This window comes from Dendrobium catenatum, unplaced genomic scaffold (assembly GCF_001605985.2).
Source record: "Dendrobium catenatum unplaced genomic scaffold, ASM160598v2 fragScaff_scaffold_586, whole genome shotgun sequence".
Lineage (NCBI taxonomy): Eukaryota > Viridiplantae > Streptophyta > Magnoliopsida > Asparagales > Orchidaceae > Dendrobium > Dendrobium catenatum.
The window spans coordinates 920,887-938,481 of record NW_021319048.1 but is presented as its reverse complement, the minus strand read 5'-3'; the positions used below and the strand labels follow the sequence as shown (position 1 = coordinate 938,481).

General features: G+C 40.7%; 1 protein-coding gene across 7 annotated transcripts in view; it reads left to right on the top strand.

Moving 5' to 3' along the window:
- Positions 1-4,991: 4,991 nt before the first annotated feature.
- Positions 4,992-17,595, top strand: part of LOC110115349 (protein DCL, chloroplastic) — a 33,398-nt gene continuing 20,794 nt past the window's right edge. For 6 of the 7 annotated variants that reach the window (XR_002305330.2, XM_028694879.1, XM_020848562.2 and 3 more), the window contains exon 1: positions 4,992-5,577. Coding sequence is in view for 6 of the 7 variants with exons in the window: in XM_028694879.1 (XP_028550712.1) it covers positions 5,006-5,577 (572 nt within the window). In the remaining variant the exon portion in view is untranslated. The remainder of the gene's footprint in view (positions 5,578-17,595) is intronic. The other variant, XM_020848564.2, reaches the window with a different exon arrangement.

The following is a 17,595-nucleotide window of genomic DNA, read 5'->3' as shown; positions in this document are numbered from 1 at the left end:
GCGGTTTAAGACCGCCGGTAAGCCGCCGGACAAAATTGCCGCCGGAAAAAATCGCCGGAATTCATTTTCCTACGTCGTTTTTACCGGCGGTAATTTAACCGCCGGAAAACCGCTAGAAAACAACAAAACCGCTGGAAAAGGTTTAATTACCGTCTAAAAAGGCCGCCGGAAATGAGTAATTTTCCTGTAATGAGCTGCTTAGGATTATATGTAATCATCTTAAAATAGATCTCTAGATTTTAATAGCTTCAGACTATTTAAGGCTTTGCTTAGGACTCTTTTTTATTGCTTCTTGAAGTAGCATTTTAGTACAAAAATTTTAATTTTTATACTAAAAAACTGCTTTAAGAAGTTATAAAAAAGTAATCCCAAACCAAGCATAAACTTTGATTTTAGCAAATTTAGAGTCATACTACTTAGCTTGACGAGACAAACTCAACAATATCAAAACTGAATCATTATGTATTTAAAGAAGCTTAAATCAAATACTCGGAGCATAATTTAAAATTTTAGATTATTAATTAGAGGACCACACAATCTCCAAATTTTAGATGCTTATAGTCGAATTGAGCATCTATAAGAAATGAATCCAATGAACTAGGATCCCTTGATTATGATATCATTAAGGCATGCATGTAAATTATGAAATAATGATTTATGATTAATAAAATCAATATGGGTCGTCCAATGAAGTGTTTTGTATTTTTATTATAATTACAGACATGTCACTCTAAAAAATTTTAAATATGCCCTTACTCCCTTCAAGAAAGTGACCCTTGCCATGAGATTCAATAGAGTTTTGAGGCATGAAAAATCCCAAAGATCCATCTAAACGTCATTATTAGACAACAAACCAACAATCTCATATGATCACTACCTAATCATTGTCATTGGACCACTATTCAATGGCGGTCATCAGACCACCATAGTTGGATCATCACCATCAAACCCTTGTTTGATTCTTATCATTAGTCATCACCTATTAGCTACTATCAGACCATTGCCTCCAGTCCACTGTCATTAATGGACTGTCACTGCCCTGATGATGTCTTTTGGTCAATGCTCAATCACCATCAATGAGCATTGTGGCGCTAGGCTGAAGAGCACAACAATGCCATAAATTGTCGCATCATTTGAGCTATATTCTACCGTAATTTTGAATTCAGTATGCGGCATTACGATTATGGGTCGAAGTGCTACGATGCTAGGACACTAAGTTTATTTTTTTATATCAGATGATTAGGATTTAATATTAGGAAGAATTATAAGTTACCACTTTTAAATAGCAATGTAGATAATGTTATGATTTAAAATTTATTATAAATATTAATTTAGTAAATCATTAATGAGAAATAAAGAGCATTTATTAATTAAAAAATATTATTTGAGATTTTTATGTAAAGAAAAATATGAGGCATTTGTGGTATGACTTAAAATTTGTTATATAAATACAAGAAAAATAAAAAGCTAGAATTTTATATCATCACATTAAATGACCGTCTTATGTTCAATATTATGAGAGAAATGTTCAAAATCAACTTTAGAATCATTGGACATTCATTTTCAACAAATTTCTAATCAAAATAAATATTTTATTATTTTTTTATATTGATAAATTTTGCTTTTATTGACTTGCCAACATCAAAGAACAATAAAATTACAACTAAAGATAGTTTATTTAGTTCGCTGCGTTAACCAGAGGTCCAAGTTAACATATAGGGTATACCCTTGCAAAGAAATTTTGTGATGCAGTGTGTGGACATTCAGGTTTCATAATTAAAAAAAAAAATGGTCTATTGTGGTGGTTTTAACTGGTACAAAGCACCAGATTTGTGCTGGTTAAAACCGCCGCAATTCTGAAAACATGTTCAGAATGGAGAATTTGCATCGGTTTTAACCGACACAAAAATGATTATTTGTATCGGTTATAACCGCTGCGAAAGCAAGCGTTTTGCAAATGCTACCCCACCGGTCCTAAAACTGCTACTGAATATCATTGTAGCGCATAGTAATTATAGCGTATCTGTAGCGGTTTTAAAACCGTTGCAAAGTATTTTGTGGCTATTAAAACCGTCTAAATAGGTCAAAATTTATGCTGCGATTACCTTATTTTTTGATAGTAGAATGGTTGTGCTTTCAATTTTTTTTTTAAATTATAATTTCATAACGTAAACTTTTCGAAACCCAAATTATTTTTCGGACTAAAAATTTTGATTTTTCTTAAGAGGGATTAAGGGGCAACTAATGTATCATAAGAAAAGTTTATCTAATCAAGTACGGATCTTAATGCATCAGAAACTTACAATACTAGCTTGATGACCATATGAACTCAATTTTCGATAAGCTAATAATTAAAATAAATATTTCGATGAAATGAACCGAATGGAATAAAAAATATATTTATTCAAGTCCAAATGGATCTAAGCAATCATTTAAGATATAGTTGAAAACTATATGATATTATTTGAGGGATCAAACAATCTTTGAATCGTGTTTACTATGAAAATAAGCAACTCAATGGCGCGAATCCAATGAACTCAATATTACTTAATTTTCTTGTTATCAAGATACTTAAATTCCTAAAAAAATCTTGCATAATAATAAAAAAAGTCCGATAGGTCATTTGATGGACTGTTTGTGAATTCTTGTTAAAATAATCAAAATATCAGTATGAAAAATTATAAATAGACTCACATTCTCCACGTAAAAAGACCTCAAAAGGTCTCATCTAAATACATTTACAGTACGTCATTCCAGATTTCCAGTGAGATCTGTGGGATCATTCTTGCTTCACTACCAACTATTATCACTCACATCTCTCGGTCATTCCCTACACATATGCTTTCTTATGTGAAACTAACTAACTAAGGCTTCGTTTGAGACGACATTCTTACTACTTCTTAAAACAATATTTTAAAAAGTTGCTTTAAGAAGCAGTAAGAAAGCTATCCCAAACTAATCATAAGCTTTTGTTTGGGACACATTTCTTACTATTTTTTAAAGCAGTTTTTTAGTAAAATATTTTTTTTTATTACTTACTGCTTCTTAAAATAATTTTTTAGTACCAAAATTTTATTTTTTGTACTAAAAAACAATAACAAAACCATTCCAAATGAAGCTTAAGGCTTCCTTTGTGGCATATTTCTTATCGCTTTTTACAATGACTTTCTTGAAAGCATAAAAAAATAGTAGTCAAAAGCTATCACAAACGAAACCTAAGTAGAATGTGATCATTCCGGTCATTCTTCCTTCAATACCAATTTATGATTTGCCTTTATATTGATTTTATTTTACACTAAATTAGATATTCTCACCATTTATTTAATTATATATTAGAAAATTTTAAAGTTAAATTTAGGAATATTATAGCTCCCATTTTAACAAATTTATAGCTGAGCCATAGAACTGAAATTCTTTGCAAGACTAATTCTAGGACACCAAATTTGATCCGATTTGAGTCTAAATAAACCCAAATCAAGCACTTGAAACTTATTTTGAAAGTTCAAGATACTGATTGAAGGACCAAACAACTTCTAAATCTTGCATAATTATAATTATATTGAGTCTTTCGACGAGATGAATCTCGATGCATATTTGAAGTGAAAACTCCAAAGTTAAATTCAAAGACTATCCAAACTCCGATTTCAACAAATTTATATTCAAACTAAACATACATCTGGATGAGACAAACCTAATGGTACCAAAAGTAATTTGAGTTGAATGAGCCAATGCTAACCATTTGAAACATAATGAAAAAATTCAAGATATTAATTTAATAAACAAATGATCTCTAAATCTTGCATGCTTATAATCAAATCAATCATCTCAAAGAGATGAATCTAGCAAACCCAATATTGCTTCATTGAGACATCATTAAGGCATCAAATGCTGAAGTAGCAATCTATGATAGAGGAAAATGAATATATGTCATCCTATGTAATGCTTTGGTTTTTCTCTATATTTATGGGGTATATCATCCTCATAAATGTATAAATAGGCTCTCATTATCTACATGATAGAGATGCGAGATCACAAGCTTAGATTTTGGCTTGAGATTCAACAATGCTTAGAGGTTCTAAAGATCCTAGTGCTCAACTTGAGCCGTACCAGCCTAATTGTTGATAGATTATTACCCGATCGTAGTCGTTGGACCACCACTTTATTGTTATTGCCAGATTACTGTTGGATCAATGTCTTTCAAACATTGACCAATCACCAATATAAAAATCTTAATACAATCCTTCGACTACACTACCCGACTACTTTCACAATCCTTATATTCTTGTCGCTCGACAATGGTCCTCCAACCAATATCGCTCAATTATGATCTTCTATCCATTTTGACATGATTATGGTCATTCAACCACATTTTCTAGACTAAGGTCTCACCATTGTCCGACCATGGTCTTTCGACTTTCATTGTCTGACTACTATCCACCAACCAATGTTGCTCTACTATGATCCTTTGATCTTAGTTACCTAATTATAGTCCATCGACATATAATTCTCTAACCATTGTCACCCAGCTACACCCACACTTACTGACTCCACTACCAATTCCAAAGCATGCCATAACTTATAAGATCGATGCACGTTGTCCACTTTATTTTGATTGTCAATATTAGCAATAGGATTTAGGTTAGATTTTTTGATCTCTAATCTTCTCTTCTCAAATAAGTGCGGCCAAATATACAACAAATGATTTCTTGAAAATGACTCCCATGCCAAAAGATTTTTTCAACTTTCACCCCAAAATTCATTATATACAACATATATCTATTATAGTATATAAACATATTTCTTTAACACGAGAAATAATATTATTTGTAATCGATAACAAACAATATATATATATATATATATATATATATATATATATATATATATATAGGGTAAAATAATAATGAAATTGTACATAAAATTGAATTTTCATAAAATTATGATTTATTGGATTAAAAAAAATTCGGGGGGAGCGCGTGTTGAGACCACCGCTTCTCAGTAGTAGATGGGTTCGTGTCCGCTCTCTGATATTCTCTTATATGATTCTATCTGTTCGTTCCCGCAAGCCACAGGTCATCATACACTCTCTCCGTCTACCCTCGCCGTATTACCCCAAGAACAGCAGCTGGAACCTAAAAAACCCTTTCAAGAACGAAGAGAACGAGAAGAAACATTCGCAATCCGAAGCCCGATTCTCAATAATACTCTGCTCATGGTGTTAGTTTTAGGTCCTTCTCCACCCTTCTTCCGGCTCCCCCTAAGACAACTCTCTCCCCATGTAATGCTCTCTTCCACATGTGTTACTTCTCGAACCCTAAATCCACTTCCTGTTGCTACTCTAAGAGCCGTGAGGACGCAGGGGATCGGCGCTGGTGCTGCTGACGACGCTGCTGTGCTGAGAAGACCCGTCGTTTCGCCGGTAGTCGCCGATGAGGACACCGGAGAGGAGAGCTTGGTGAGGAAGGGGGAGGTTGGAGAGAAGACAGAGGAAGCGGAGTGGGTCGATTGGGAGGATCAGATCCTGCAGGAGACAGTTCCTCTCGTGGGATTCGTTCGGATGATCTTGCACTCCGGGAAGTAAGTGCTGGTTTTCTGAATTCTTATTTTTCTTCTACCTTTAGAGCTCATTTGATTGTTTGTTGATGTACATCATTTTTTAGGAAGTGAATTTTTTTTTTTGGGTTAAATTTTTTAGGAAGTAATGATTTCACTTTTACTATTGTTGTGTGAAAACGAAATAATCACATTTGAGGCACTCGAGAAGTTGTTTGTAGAGTTTGAAATCATTTGTTATTCAGTTTTAACTAGGAGTATAATAACTTCATCATTTTTCAAAATAGAATTTTGAACTTCAAGCAACAAAATGATTCAGGATGATATGAAAGGTGATCTTAAAGTGTAATTGGCTCTTACTTTGTTCTTAGGCGAGGTGAGGCTACTACACAGACATTCTTGGTAATTTGTTGAATGTGTTTTCTTGATTTGTGAGATTGTTGCTAATACTTCAAATGTTGAGGATGAACTACCTTTTTTTATGATAATTTGACATAGGATGATATGAAAAGTTCTTTAAGAGTTTGAGAAATAGGCAATTACTATTGGAAATAGGTTAATGATTAAAGCTGAAATGATGTGCCCAAGTAAATGGAGATGAAATTGAGGGATACAAATCAAGTGATAGAGAAGAGAGCATGGGTGATGAAGAAGTTGGAATAAATATTAGTGAATATTAAATCATCTTTTATCTTAAATACTGAATAAATAGAAGATAATAAGAAATGTATTGAGCACATCTCTTATCATTAGAAATCATTGTCGGCAAATGTGAGCACATCAAACCTACTATGAATGACATCTCTACATTGTCTTCATTGAATCCCTTGGTGATATGCAGGTCTGCCGTCTCCTACTATTTTCCCACTATCTGCTTGTGTCAAACTAAATCCACCAACACTATCTCGTTTTATGCCACCTTAGGGTCTATTAGTTTGCCAGACACCACTTTAATCATCAACACCTCAAAGGAGAAATATAGCGGCTGTGGTGAGCTTCTTGTTCGTGTTTGTTTCGACATGATTTAATGGAGCGTGTCCACCATTAGCATTGTGGTTTGGTTTTCCCTATGCTTGTAGAGCTTGATAAGGCTGAAGTCTCCGAGGTGTTCATTGAATTATGCATCATTTGGAGATAGGAAGTGGAGTGAGATTGAGAATGTGAAGTAAAATGATTTATCTATTATTTGGAGAAGATAACGAGGATATTGTGGAAGTTGAAGAGTTTTGTAGGGAGATGATAAAGCTTGAGATGATGTAATGATTGGGAAGTGATGGGACATGAGATTTTTTTTTTTTCTGGGGAAAAGAAAATGTGTTCCCTATGGAAGGTGAGATTATATATATATAATGTAGATTTACTCTTAACAAAAGCAAACAAAGCAAATCTCAAATTTAATTGCATTTAATCCCTTTTATATGATTTGCTTAGGAATTTATTTGTGAATTTAATTGAGAACTAAAAATCAAACTTATCAATTTTCAGTCTATAAGGACTGCCAAAGGCAAAGCTTTGAAATTAACCATTCACTCTAATGCTCTATTGGACGTGCTTTGATCTGAAGAACTCCCGCATTGTTCTGAATTTGTACGCTTGATGCTCAGAGCTTTGAAGGCTACCGAGCTAACCTTATAACCTGTATTCATCATGCTTCATGAAGCATAAAAAATTAGACTCCATCAAACTTAAACCTTGATTATCCATCGTGAATTTCATGTTTCCCGTGTTTAGCTCAATGAATTTCATTTATCTATTCTATGTATACCTTATGGCATCATTACAGTCCTAAATGATCTTTGTCCAAAGATTTATCTAAATTCTAGTTATTCTTGATACATCCTCGAAAAATTTTCTTGATCCGGCATGAATCTCGAGGCAAAATCAAGTTGGAAACTTACAAAATTAAAATTGGGACCATCCGAACTCCGATTTCAGCAAACTTATAGTCGAACTGAGCGTATCTGAAATACGAACCAACGACACCAAATTCGACTTAATCCAAGCCCAAATGGGTCCAAATCGAGGGTCTGGAGCGCTGTTGGAGGGTTCAAACCGCAAGTTGAATTACCAAACGATTTCCAAACATGATGTGCTTATAGTCGAATCGAGCAGCTCGACGAGATGAATCCAACGAGCCCAAGATCACTGAATTCTGACATCACTAAGACATTCAAATGTCCATCAAACGGTACACGATCAAGTGATTCAACATCGGCTATTCATCCAAGTCACTTCCTATATGCCCTTGATCTCCCACCTATTCACGGGCCATGTGACTCTAGGAAATCTATAAATAGACCACTCCTCCCTCTTGAAAGGATGGCTCCAAGCAAGAGAGCAAGATAGAGATTGGAGATTGCTCTTGCCTCCTCACTCCTCCTTGACCACTGCCTGGAGTTCCGCTGGACCACCACTTGAGGCCTTGAGCTCTACCAGACCACCACTTGAGGCCCTGAGTTCAGCTGGACCACCACTTAAGGCCCTGAGTTTCACCATACCACCACTTGAGGCCCTGAGTTTCATCAAACCAACACCTAACGTCCTAAGCTCCACCAGAACACCACTTGAGGCCCTGAGTTTTGCCGGACCACCACTTGAGGCCCTGAGTTTCGCCGGACCAGCACTTGAGACCCTGAGTTCCATCGAACCACCACCTGACGCCATGAGTTCCACCGGACCACCACTTGAGGCCCTGAGTTCCGCTGGACCACCACCTGAGGCCCAGAGTTCTACCGGACCTCCACTTGAGGCCATGAGTTCCACCGAACCACCACCTGACGCCCAAACTTCTGCCGAACCACCACCTGAGGCCCAGACTTCTGCCGAACCACCACCTGAGGCCCGGACTTCTGTTGAACCACCACCTGAGGCCCATACTTCTACCGAAGCACCACCTGAGGCCCGGACTTCTACCGAACCACCACCTTAGGCCCGAAGTTCTGCCGTCCAAATAGCAATCTGGGCGGCGCGATAGTAGTATGCTAAGTAGGAGGGGTCTTGGACATCCACCAGGAATCTCCCAAAGAGAAGGGATGTGGAGGAAGAAGTGATGTGATACCACATGCGAAAGGAGCTTGTTAAGAAATTTTAAGAATCATTGACAATGAAATCTCAATTAATAACTTATTGAAATAACAAGCAATTACAATCCTAAATGATCTTTGTCCAAAGATTTATCTAAATTCTAGTTATTCTTGATACATCCTCGAAAAATTTTCTTGATCGGACATGAATCTCGAGGCAAAATCAAGTTGGAAACTTCCAAAATTAAAATTGGGACCATCCGAACTCCGATTTCAGCAAACTTATAGTCGAACTGAGCGTCTTGGAAATACGAATCCAACGACACCAAATTCGACTTAATCCAAGCCCAAATGGGTCCAAATCGAGGGTCTGGAGCACTGTTGGAGGGTTCAAACCGCAAGTTGAATTACCAAACGATTTCCAAACATGACGTGCTTATAGTCGAATCGAGCGGCTCGACGAGATGAATCCAACGAGCCCAAGATCACTGAATTCTGACATCACTAAGACATTCAAATGTACATCAAACGGTACACGATCAAGGGATTCAACATCGACTGTTCATCCAAGCCACTTCCTATATGCCCTTGATCTCCCACCTATTCACGGGCCATGTGACTCTAGGAAATCTATAAATAGACCACTCCTCCCTCTTGAAAGGGTGGCTCCAAGCAAGAGAGCAAGAGAGAGATCGGAGATTGCTCTTGTGATGCGGAGCACGTTAACCCCCACGGATTGCGAGACATGATATCTTTTATAACAACCCCACGGTGTCCACTAAACCTTACACCTTTTTCTTACACTTGTTATTTCCAGTTAGTTTACAGTACTATTATCTTTTTCTTAGCTGTTCCCGATATAGCAGGACTGGAAGAAGAGAAATGCATATAGGCAGTCCATATAAAGAATTGTACTCAGTTTTTACATACATCTCAAATTACCTTAGTTTCTCTGCTCGAGAGCTTGTTTTTTTTCTTTGCTTGTGCTTGTGTCTTTGCAGGTGACGGGAGCTTGACACCAGTTCGCATCCGGGCTTCGCATCATCTGGAGCTTGACATCATCTTGCGACAGAGGTTCGCATCATATGGTATCAGAGCCAGTGATCGGGAGCAATGGCGGATCGTGGCAAACAACTAGTCACCGACGACGTACCAAGCACTGACGTTATCTGGGCAAACCAGAAGGATATCAATCGCCGGCTGGACGACCTTGCAGCGGACGTGCAGCGACTGATGGTGGAAGTTCGCCGCGAGTTCAATCTCATAAAGGCAAGATTACCACAACAACCAATAATAAGAGAAGGAACGCCTGCAAATAGGTAAAGACGGATGAGGGGAAGAGCTCCAACTCACATGGAATGGCGAAATCCCGTGATTTCTCAAGAAGAGTCCGGTTCGGACGATGAAATGCCATGGTTTCAAAGAGCGGGAGATCAAAGAATGGGAGATGAAGGATCAGGAGAAGAAGACGGTGATGTTGTAGCACCGCAAGATTATCAAAGGTTTCGCCGACCTAGACCCGTTGTTTATCATCCAGGAGATTTTAAAGTCAAAATGGATATTCCGTTTTTCGACGGACATCTGCATATCGAAGACTATTTGGATTGGGAAAAATCTGTTGAAAATTTCTTTGAATATATGGAGATTGAACCAGACAAGCAAGTCAAGTATGTGGCGTGTCGGTTGAAAGGGGGTGCTAGTGCTTGGTGGACACAAGTGTTGCAAATGAGGCAACGAGAAAACAAGGGTCGAGTGCGGAATTGGAACCGAATGAAGCAGCTCTTTAGAGCACAATTCTTGCCAACGGACTACGAACAAATACTCTACATGAGGTATCAACATTGTGTCCAAGGAACGAGATCCGTTAGTGAGTACACGGAAGAATTCAATAAATTGAGTGCTAGAAACAATCTCAACGAATCAGCCAATCAAATGGTAGCAAGGCATATTGGCGGGTTGAAGGACATTATCCAAGACAGATTAGAGCTAAATTCGGTTTGGTCTATGTCACAAGCGGTTAACTTTGCCTTGAAAGATGAAATGCAACAAAACAGACAACCGAAGAACACCTTCACCCGTCGCCATTGGCAAGAGCCGACATACAATAGCAGCAAGAACAGTGCACCTACCGTGAAGACCCCCCCTTAATGCTGCTCCCTTTGCATCACCATCCACGCCCATGCCCAATGCCAGTACTGAGCCCAAAAACCAACTGAAGCAATGGCCAATTACTAAAGAAAATCCTTATACGAAGCCGGCCACATTTAAGTGTTTTCGTTGTTTCCAGCCGTGACATAAATCGAACGAATGTCCGCAGCGTCGACAACTTCAATTGGCGGAAAGCGAAGAAGATGGTGATCAAGCTGAAGTAGATTTGGAGGCGGAAGAGGACACAGAAGACGTCTGAGCCGACGACGGGGAATCGCTGATTTGCATTTTAGAAAAACTCTTGCTAGCCCCAAGACAAGCCAGTAATTCTCAACGACATGCCATCTTTCGTACACGGTGCACTCTAAATGGCAAGGTGTGTGATCTATTAATTGATAGCGGATGTACGGAGAATGTGATATCTCGAGCTGTGGTGCAAAGTCTACAACTTAAGACCTCCCGAAATCTCAATCCTTACAAGATAAGCTGGGTGAAGAAAGGTATGGAAATAAGCGTTACGGAGTCTTGTCAAATAACCTTTTCCATAGGCAAACGCTATGTCTGTGAAGTGCTATGCGACGTCGTGGAGATGGACGTCTGCCACTTAATACTGGGAAGGCCATGGTTATTTGACGTGGGTGCCATCTACGAATGCAGAGCCAATGTGTATTCCTTCGATTGGAAAGGTAAACGACTCCGCCTCCTCCCCAATTCCACAGAGCTCAAAGACCCTCACCCAGGAACAACAAAACAGACGGCTATTCATGTTGTGAATGGGACTGCGCTGCTCCACTGTTGGCGAGAATCGGTCCCTTTATTTGCTCTAGTTGTGACGGAACCTCATACTACACCGCAGCTGCAGAACGTCCTAGAAGAGGTTCAAAACTTATTGCAGCAGTACAAGGATATCTCACCGGCAGAATTACCCGCTGAACTACCTCCTCTCCGTGACATCCAACACCAGATTGATTTGGTACCCGGTTCGTCTCTGCCCAATCTCCCACACTACAGGCTGAGCCCGAAAGAACAAGCCATTTTGCAGGGTCTAGTCGACGAATTACTGGAGAAACGATTAATACAAACAAGCATAAGTCTGTGCGCCGTACCAGCACTCTTAGTTCCAAAGAAAGATGGGAGTTGGAGGATGTGCATCGATAGTCGAGCCATCAATAAGATAACGATGAAGTATAGATTCCCAGTGCCAAGGGTTGAAGAGCTGCTCGATCAACTCACTGGAGCATCCGTCTTTTCAATAATTGACCTTCGCAGCGGTTATCATCAGATCAGGATTCGGCCAGGAGACGAGTGGAAGACGACGTTTAAGACGCCACACGGACTATATGAGTGGAGGGTGATGCCTTTCGGGCTGTGCAATGCCCCCTTGACGTTCATGAGGATATGATGGCCGAACTACTCAAACCATATATGGGTAAGTTTTGCATCGTATATTTCGACGATATCCTAGTTTATAGTACCAATTGGCAACAACATTTGCATCATTTGAGAAGTCTTTTTGAAGTTCTCAAGCAACAGAAGCTATTTATCAACTTGCCAAAGTGCGAGTTTGCTACTAGCAATGTATCTTTTCTGGGATTCTTAGTGTCGGCTGAAGGTATTCACATGGATTCCAACAAGGTATCTGCTATTCTGGACTGGCCGCCTCCGTCATCATTTTTTGAGATTCGCAGTTTCCATGGCCTGGCTAACTTTTACCGCAAGTTTATTAGACATTTTAGCCTTCTAATGGCCCCTATCACAGAATGCCTGAAATCCAAGGAGTTCCATTGGGGAACTGAACAACATATAAGCTTCGATTCCATTAAAAGGGCTATCAGTTCAGCTCCAGTGCTTGCTCTCCCAAACTTCGATAAAATATTTGTTGTCGATACGGACGCCTCTTCTATTGGTGTCGGCGCAGTTTTGTCCCAAGAAGGTAAGCCAATTGCTTTCTTTAGCAAAAAGTTGTGCCTAGCCCGTCAAAAGTGGTCAGCTTACGAGCAAGAATTTTATGCTATTATCCGCGCACTCAAGCAGTGGGAACAATATCTGTTACACCAAGACTTCATTCTGTGTAGTGATAACAAGGCATTACAGCACATTAATAGCCAGCGGACAGTAAACCGTATGCACGTTCGTTGGGTGATGTTTTTGCAAAGATTTTCATTTACAATCAAGCATAAACCCTGATCCGACAACAAAGTAGCAGATGCTCTTAGCCGGAAGCGAATTCTGCTAGCCAAGCTCCAAACCGAAATCACAGGATTGGAGTGTCTCCAGGAGCTGTATGAGGAAGACCCAGATTTTGGCTCTGTTTGGAAGCAATGCCAAGAAGGAAGTGGAGGCTCTGAATATGTCATAAAACATGGATATTTGTTCAAAGAAAATTTACTCTGTCTCTGTTTCTTCGTGGAGACCTCAGCTCATACGTGAAGCTCACGGTGAGAGTTTGGATGCCCATCTAGGCCGAGAAAATACCCTCCGTCAACTCCAGACCCGTTTCTTTTGGCCTCGACTGAGGAGGGATATATTCTGCATTGTGGACAGTTGCCCGATCTGTCAAGCGTACAAGGGTGGAGCTCAGAATACAGGCCTTTATATGCCACTACCGGTACCGAATTCGATATGGGAGGACCTCAGTCTAGACTTCGTGTTGGGATTGCCACGAACTAAGAAGGGCAACGACTCCATCATGGTGGTTGTCGATCACTTCTCGAAGATGGCCCATTTCATTTCATGTAAGAAAACGTCTAATGCCTTGAATATTGCCACACTTTTTTTTAACGAAATTGTTCGTTTACACGGCCTCCCTCGAAGTCTCACTTCGGATCGCGATGTCAAATTTATAAGTCACTTATGGAGAGAACTATGGAAACGATTGGGCACGGATCTCCGACTAAGCTCAGCATACCACCCACAATCAGACGGGCAAATTGAAGTCTTCAACCGTACCTTGGGAAACATGCTATGGTGCCTGGTCCGTGACAATCCGAAGCAATGAGAAGAAGTTCTCTCCAAGGCGGAGTTTGCCTACAACTCCATGACAAACCGGTCCACAGGTAAAACGCCTTTCGGTATTGTATATACTAAACAACCTAACATTGCTTTGGATCTTGCTGTGCTACCCAAATGTAAATCTGCGGCTGCTACAAACTTTCCTGATCAATACACTGAGATGCTAGCGGAGGTTCGTCAATAGATCACTAAGTCCAACCAGCGTTACAAGGCAGACACGGACGCTCATCGCAGATAGAAGACATTCAATGTGGGCGATCTTGTTATGTTAGGCTTCGTCGAGAGCGATTTCCACCTAGTATGCACAACAAATTAGCCCGCCGCAAGGTGGGACCAATACCGATTACTGCCAAAATCAATGACAATGCCTATGTTGTTGATTTACCTGCTGACTGTAACACTTCGTCCACCTTCAATGTCTCCGATATATGGGAATATAAACCATCAGATGATGCCGCAATCACATTAAGCTCGTCGGAGTCGAGCTCTTCTGAAGTCGGGGAGGACTGATGCGGAGCACGTTAACCCCCATGGATTGCGAGACAGGATATCTTTTATAACAACCCCACGGTGTCCACTAAATCTTACACCTTTTTCTTACACTTGTTATTTCCAGTTAGTTTACAGTACTATTATCTTTTTCTTAGCTGTTCCCGATATAGCAGGACTGGAAGAAGAGAAATGCATATAGGCAGTCCATAGAAAGAATTGTACTCAGTTTTTACATACATCTCAAATTACCTTAGTTTCTCTGCTCGAGAGCTTGTTTTTTTTCTTTGCTTGTGCTTGTGTCTTTGCAGGTGACGGGAGCTTGACACCAGTTCGCAGCCGGGCTTCGCATCATCTGGAGCTTGACATCATCTTGCGACAGAGGTTCGCATCATCTTGCCTCCTCACTCCTCCTCGACCACTGCCTGGAGTTCCGCCGGACCACCACTTGAGGTCTTGAGCTCTACCAGACCACCACTTGAGGCCTTGAGTTCAGCTGGACCACCACTTGAGGCCCTGAGTTTAGCTGGAGCACCACTTGAGGCCCTGAGTTCCACCATACCACCACTTGAGGCCCTGAGTTTCATCAGACCAACACCTAACGCCCTGAGCTCCACTAGAACACCACTTGAGGCCTTGAGTTTCGCCGGACCACCACTTGAGGCCCTGAGTTTCGCCGGACCACCACTTGAGACCCTGAGTTCCATCGAACCACCACCTGACGCCCTGAGTTCCGCCGGACCACCACTTGAAACCCTGAGTTCCGCCGGACCACCACCTGAGGCCCGGAGTTCTACCGGACCCCCACTTGAGGCCCTGAGTTCCACCGAACCACCACCTGACGCCCAAACTTCTGCCGAACCACCACGTGAGGCCCAGACTTATGCCGAACCACCACCTGAGGCTCGGACTTCTGTTGGACCACCACCTGAGGCCCGAACTTCTGTCGGACCACCACCTGAGGCCCATACTTCTGCCGAACCACCACCTGATGCGCGAACTTCTACCGAACCACCACCTGAGGCCCGAAGTTCTGCCGTCCAAATAACAATCTGGGCGGCGGGATAGTAGTCTGCTAAGTAGGAGGGGTCTTGGACATCCACCAGGAATCTCCCAAAGAGAAGGGATGTGGAGGAAGAAGCTTGGGAAAGGAACGGCTAAGGCTGCAGGAAAGTTATGTAATTCCTGTCCAAAACTCTCAATAAGGAATGACTAGGCTGAATCCAAATCCAATAAGAATTTAATTGGATTCAAATTAAGGAGTTGATTGGGGATCACTAATGGGAAGAATTAAAGAGGAAGGAGGAGGGGGAAGGGAACGGGCCAGCCAAGGGGAAAGGAAAGGGGGATTGGCTTGAGTAAATAGTAGGTCCCAATGTATTAATTAATGCCTCTAATCAAATCTGAATTTTAATTCATATTTAATTGAAATTGGAAAAGTTTCTTGATAGGATTTGAATAATAGGAAAGTATTTGAATTTCAAAATTAATTGAATCCAAATAAAGGTTCTTTCCTAAATGTCATTGAGTTATTTTAGGAAGGCTATTAATTGGACAATTTGAATTTGAAATTTAAATTGAAGATCATGGTGGCAGGCGGCTAGGGTAGGTTTATGAGGGTGATGATGGGTGGTTGGGAGCCGGCGGGTGGAGGATTCCGGCGACGGTGGGAGAGGGAAAAGGCCGTCGGGTGGTGGGAAAGTGAAGAAAATTTATGGCTAGGGTGAGGGTGGCCGGTGGTAGAGAAGTAGAGAGGGGCATACGGGTATGGAGAGGAGGAAGAAGAGATTATTCGAAAAGAACGATAAAACAAACCGCGAATCCAGTCGTCTCCAAGATTGGTGGGTGATCCGTTTTCCCTCTCCTAGGGAATTCTCTCCAAAGCTCTCAAGCTCTCACGCAAACACAAGATTGTAGGAATTTTCATTAGCATTCATTCATTACCCTCTAAGGAGAAGAGGGAGGCTTTAAATAGCCAAATACATGAAGGGAAATAACAAAGACACTATTGCCCCTAGGGCATACATAAGACAAAGCCCCAAGTAAGGGTAGTAAGGGAAAAAGAACAATAAAAAATCAAATACATAAAATAGATCAAAATAAATAGGCACAATCGTAGCCGTAGATCTCTGATGTCCTCATCATTCTATCCGCGTGGGAGAAAACTCGACTCCGTCGAGTGGGTTTCTTGAGAACTCTCATGCATCTGGGTCGATCCGCTATAGCTCCTCGCGCTCTGACCATGTATCCTCTAACTCTGGTTTACCTCTCGACCTATCAAATACCTTATTCGACCATCCTCTTTTGTAGAAATAATATCATCACTTAAAATCATGCCAACCTTCTCCGTTATAGGTATTTTAGAAACATTTGGAAGTGGAGGTAAGCTTGGGTTCTCACAAGGTGGGGTCACACAAGGCTCAGATTGAAGTGGATTTGACGGGTTACACTCCAGATCCTCATAGGCAACCAGATCTTCTTTGTTAAAGGAGGGATTAATGTCAAATTATGCAGGCATATCCACCCCGTAAGCATTGTCGTTGATTCTCTTGATTATTTTGAATGGTCCCACACTTTTGGCATGTAACTTCTTAACAATTCATTGTGGGAAACGTTTCGGACAAATCCGCACCATCACTAAGTCACCGACCTCTAAAGTTTTAAATCTTTGTTTAAAGTCAACAGGAAGCTTATAATTAATGTTGCTCTGCTCAAATTTGCGTGCAAATTCCTCATGTAAATCATGCAAATGCAATTCACATGTAGATGCAGACTCAGAAATCCTATACTTAGGACACATGTGTATGAGATCTATTGATAACCTAGGTTGGAACCCATATACAGCTTTGCGGGACTTAAACCAGTGGTACGGGTCATAGAGTCAAGGTAGGCGAGCTCGGTCGTGGGGAGTTTTGATAGAGAGGTTCCAGGGACTAGATCTAAAACATACAAGATGTCTCTAATCAGAGGCAATGGATCGGGAAGATCATCAGGGAAGACCTCAACAAGTCTAGTAGGTATGGGCTGAATCTCCTGAGGGACTGATTTTCCAGACTCAGTGGAAGTCTCACGATCGACTAAGGTGTATAAAGGGGCGCTCTGGGCTATAGCGGCTATCAGGTTCAGTCCCTTCTTAGCTTTGATAGGGTTGGATTCATGATCATCCATAATCCGAGGCTGTGATGGCAAAAGCTTAATCTTTTTGCCCTCATATTCAAACACGTAGATGTTTGAACGACCATAGATGTGGACATCGTTGTCAAATAACTAGGGACGACCTAGAAGGATTTGTCCAACATTCATAATCAACACATCACACCAAACGTTCTCCTTGTAGTCAGCAAAGGAGATAGGTATGGAGCTCCGTTCC